This window comes from Rhizophagus irregularis, chromosome 7 (assembly GCF_026210795.1).
Source record: "Rhizophagus irregularis chromosome 7, complete sequence".
Lineage (NCBI taxonomy): Eukaryota > Fungi > Glomeromycota > Glomeromycetes > Glomerales > Glomeraceae > Rhizophagus > Rhizophagus irregularis.
The window spans coordinates 2,725,306-2,728,067 of record NC_089435.1 but is presented as its reverse complement, the minus strand read 5'-3'; the positions used below and the strand labels follow the sequence as shown (position 1 = coordinate 2,728,067).

At 32.8% G+C, this 2,762-nt stretch overlaps 1 protein-coding gene across 1 annotated transcript; it reads right to left on the bottom strand.

Moving 5' to 3' along the window:
- Nucleotides 1-212: 212 nt before the first annotated feature.
- OCT59_027380 (uncharacterized protein) lies at nucleotides 213-623 on the bottom strand (the record flags this gene model as incomplete). The annotated part of the gene is made up of 1 exon (XM_025310655.1): nucleotides 213-623. One exon carries the CDS (start codon nucleotides 621-623, stop codon nucleotides 213-215), a length of 411 nt encoding a protein of 136 aa, XP_025180240.1.
- Nucleotides 624-2,762: the final 2,139 nt, after the last annotated feature.

Here is a 2,762-nt window from a genome sequence, read left to right as displayed (position 1 = left end):
TTATAATTTTCACGATCTATTCCGTAGAATCGTTGTCTTTGTGTAATTTCTCATTACCTTCTTATTTCATGACTTTCTATTCCTTGTCTGAATTTGATTAATCGTGTCGATCACAAACTCTTCTGATAATTGTTCCTTCGAACATATAGTTTCAGATTGACAAAATAATTATATAATTTAGTGTCAAATTATTAGTCATATTATTATAAGAATTATTGGCTATAAACCATTTCCTCATTAGTGTCTTTCCGGCAGCTCCGTGCTGTAGTCGCGATATCCATCGAATTCGAATCCGGCAACGTAGTTGTATCTTTATCTTCTTTTCGTTCCAATAGAGCGTTATCTAGCTTTATTGTTTCCTTGACTTTCTTAACCTTACCTTTACCTCCGTTAGTTTTGATAGGTTCCTTGCATTGTCGAAAACTCCATAAGATTCCTTTCTTTAAATCATATTCTATCTTTTTCATCATTGAATTTTCGTTCTTTAAATAAATTAATACCTTCCAATTTTTTGGTATTTTAAGAACTTTGACGAAGGCTATGTTATCAACCCGCTTTATTTTCATTATGAAATCAAATTCATCCTTTTTATACTCGCCGATTTCATACTGACTGTCTGACATATCTTATTTCCTCTTAAAATAAAATATTTGCTTTCTTCTTTGTTTGTACGCGGTAAACCTTTCCTAGTTTGGTTAGTTCTTTGATGATCTCATCTTCCTCCTTTTCTTTGATCATCAACCAAAATTATTTTTATTTTTTTTCTACGTGACCGGCCAATTTATTTCTCTTATTAGTTGATTTCGTGGATTTTCCCTTTTTTCGTCTAGACTATTATTATCTTTCTTTGTTCGGCGTATGGTGTGATTTAACTGCTCTATCATTCGTTATTTATTTATTTTATGTAAAAGCAGGAGAGTAAACAATAAAAAAGTCAAAAGAATAATGACACAAATTGTCGCTCATCCTCCAAGGACGAACCCTCACTTATACCCTATAAAAGTCCACCATCCCTTAATATCCCGACCGATAAGAGACAGCCTTGGGATTTGTAAATATATAAACTATCTAGAAAGAAAAGGCTAGAAAAACAATCAAAATATAAAATTAATGATCCGTATTTTGTTTTCGACCAAAAGGTCGCCACCTGTAAATACTGTCAATGGTGGAATTATTCACAATATTCTAAATTGTTTGGATTGTAAAAAAAATTTAGTTATAAAGATGCAGTCTTAACTACTTGTTAAGGGGTAAATTGACTCCTAATATATTAATATATATAAAATCTAAAATTTCGAAGGTCCCGCTTCCAAGGAGTCATCGATAAAATCTGGAGGACGAGTACGTTTGGGAGATCCTGTGATGTGGGATGGGTGTAGGTTAGTATTGCGAGCAAAGTCTCGCTTGTTGGGTCTTGCCTCTATTTCTTTCGTGTCATTAGAGGTTTCTAATGATGCGTTTTTGGGTAAAGCCATTCGTTTGTATGAGTTAAGGGATTCAAAAGTGTTAGGAAATTTCCTGATAAATTGCTTCATTTCTTTATTCAATTTTTCGTATTGATTATCGTCTTTGCATTTTGATGCACGCTTGTTGAATTTAACCATAGTCGTATGGAAGGTGTCAGTTGCACTATTTATAAATCTCTTCTGATTAGTGCGACTATAGAGTCTCTTCACACTTGATCCATGGAAAGCTGCTTCAGCTTTCTCAGTTAGTTATTTTGCAATACGTTCCTTGTGGTAAATTTCCAAGTGTTCTTGTTCAATTTTACGTTTTTCCGATCTCGGGACAGTTGTTTCTCAAGTTGATACATATAAGTAAACCATTCACACCTTCATCGGAGTATATCGGTTGTTGTGGTATAATACACGATATTTTAGGGGTATAAACATGTTAGGTGTAGGATTAAAGGGTTTTACTGTATAAATTAGTTGTTTGGGGGACGTAACGACGTAACGTCATCAGATGATGTTATGATACTACTAGAAGTTTCTTCAGTTCGGTAGATCAAATCTTCACGTGGGGTACGAGATGTGAAGTACGGGACTAGGAAGTTGTAATCATTCGTGTCTGGCTCCGTAAGGGCTTTGGTGTATTTAAGATGTTTCACCGGCTTGTTGATAAATTGCGATTTTAATTCGTTCTTTAGATTTGATCATACTTCCTGATTTGCTATATCTCTTTACCTATACTATACGTTTTATATTATCCATATATATTTTATGAGCGACTTCAACACTACTCTCTAGTAATAACATTATTATCTCCGACGGTATGTTTATTTCACAAGCTATATTGTCAAAAATCTTTTTGCTTGTCGTCGTTTGTTTAAACACCGTTCAACACTGTCTCGAAAAGTATGTCTATGTCTCGTCTCATATTCCACGAAAGTTTCTCGCCAAAAATCTGAAAATATCTTGATAAAAAGTGTTTACGAACTCTTGTATATACATAAAATTATTTTTCTTCTGCTAAAATTTTTAAAATTTTGGTCTGGAAGATGTATTATATAAGAATCACTGATCAAACAGATCAGCGCCCTCGATCCGAAGATGTTAGTACACGATATAATTTGATTGAATAATAAGTAAAAAAAGATTATTTATACCAGAAAACTTAAAACTATTAGGGGAAATAAAGGTTTTATAATATATCGCTACTATCTGTTACTATATATAACACACCTTTATTGAGCTACTATATTGTAATTTATGAGAGAATTAGGGTTATGGTTTAATTGAGATATTAATGTTATTATATTA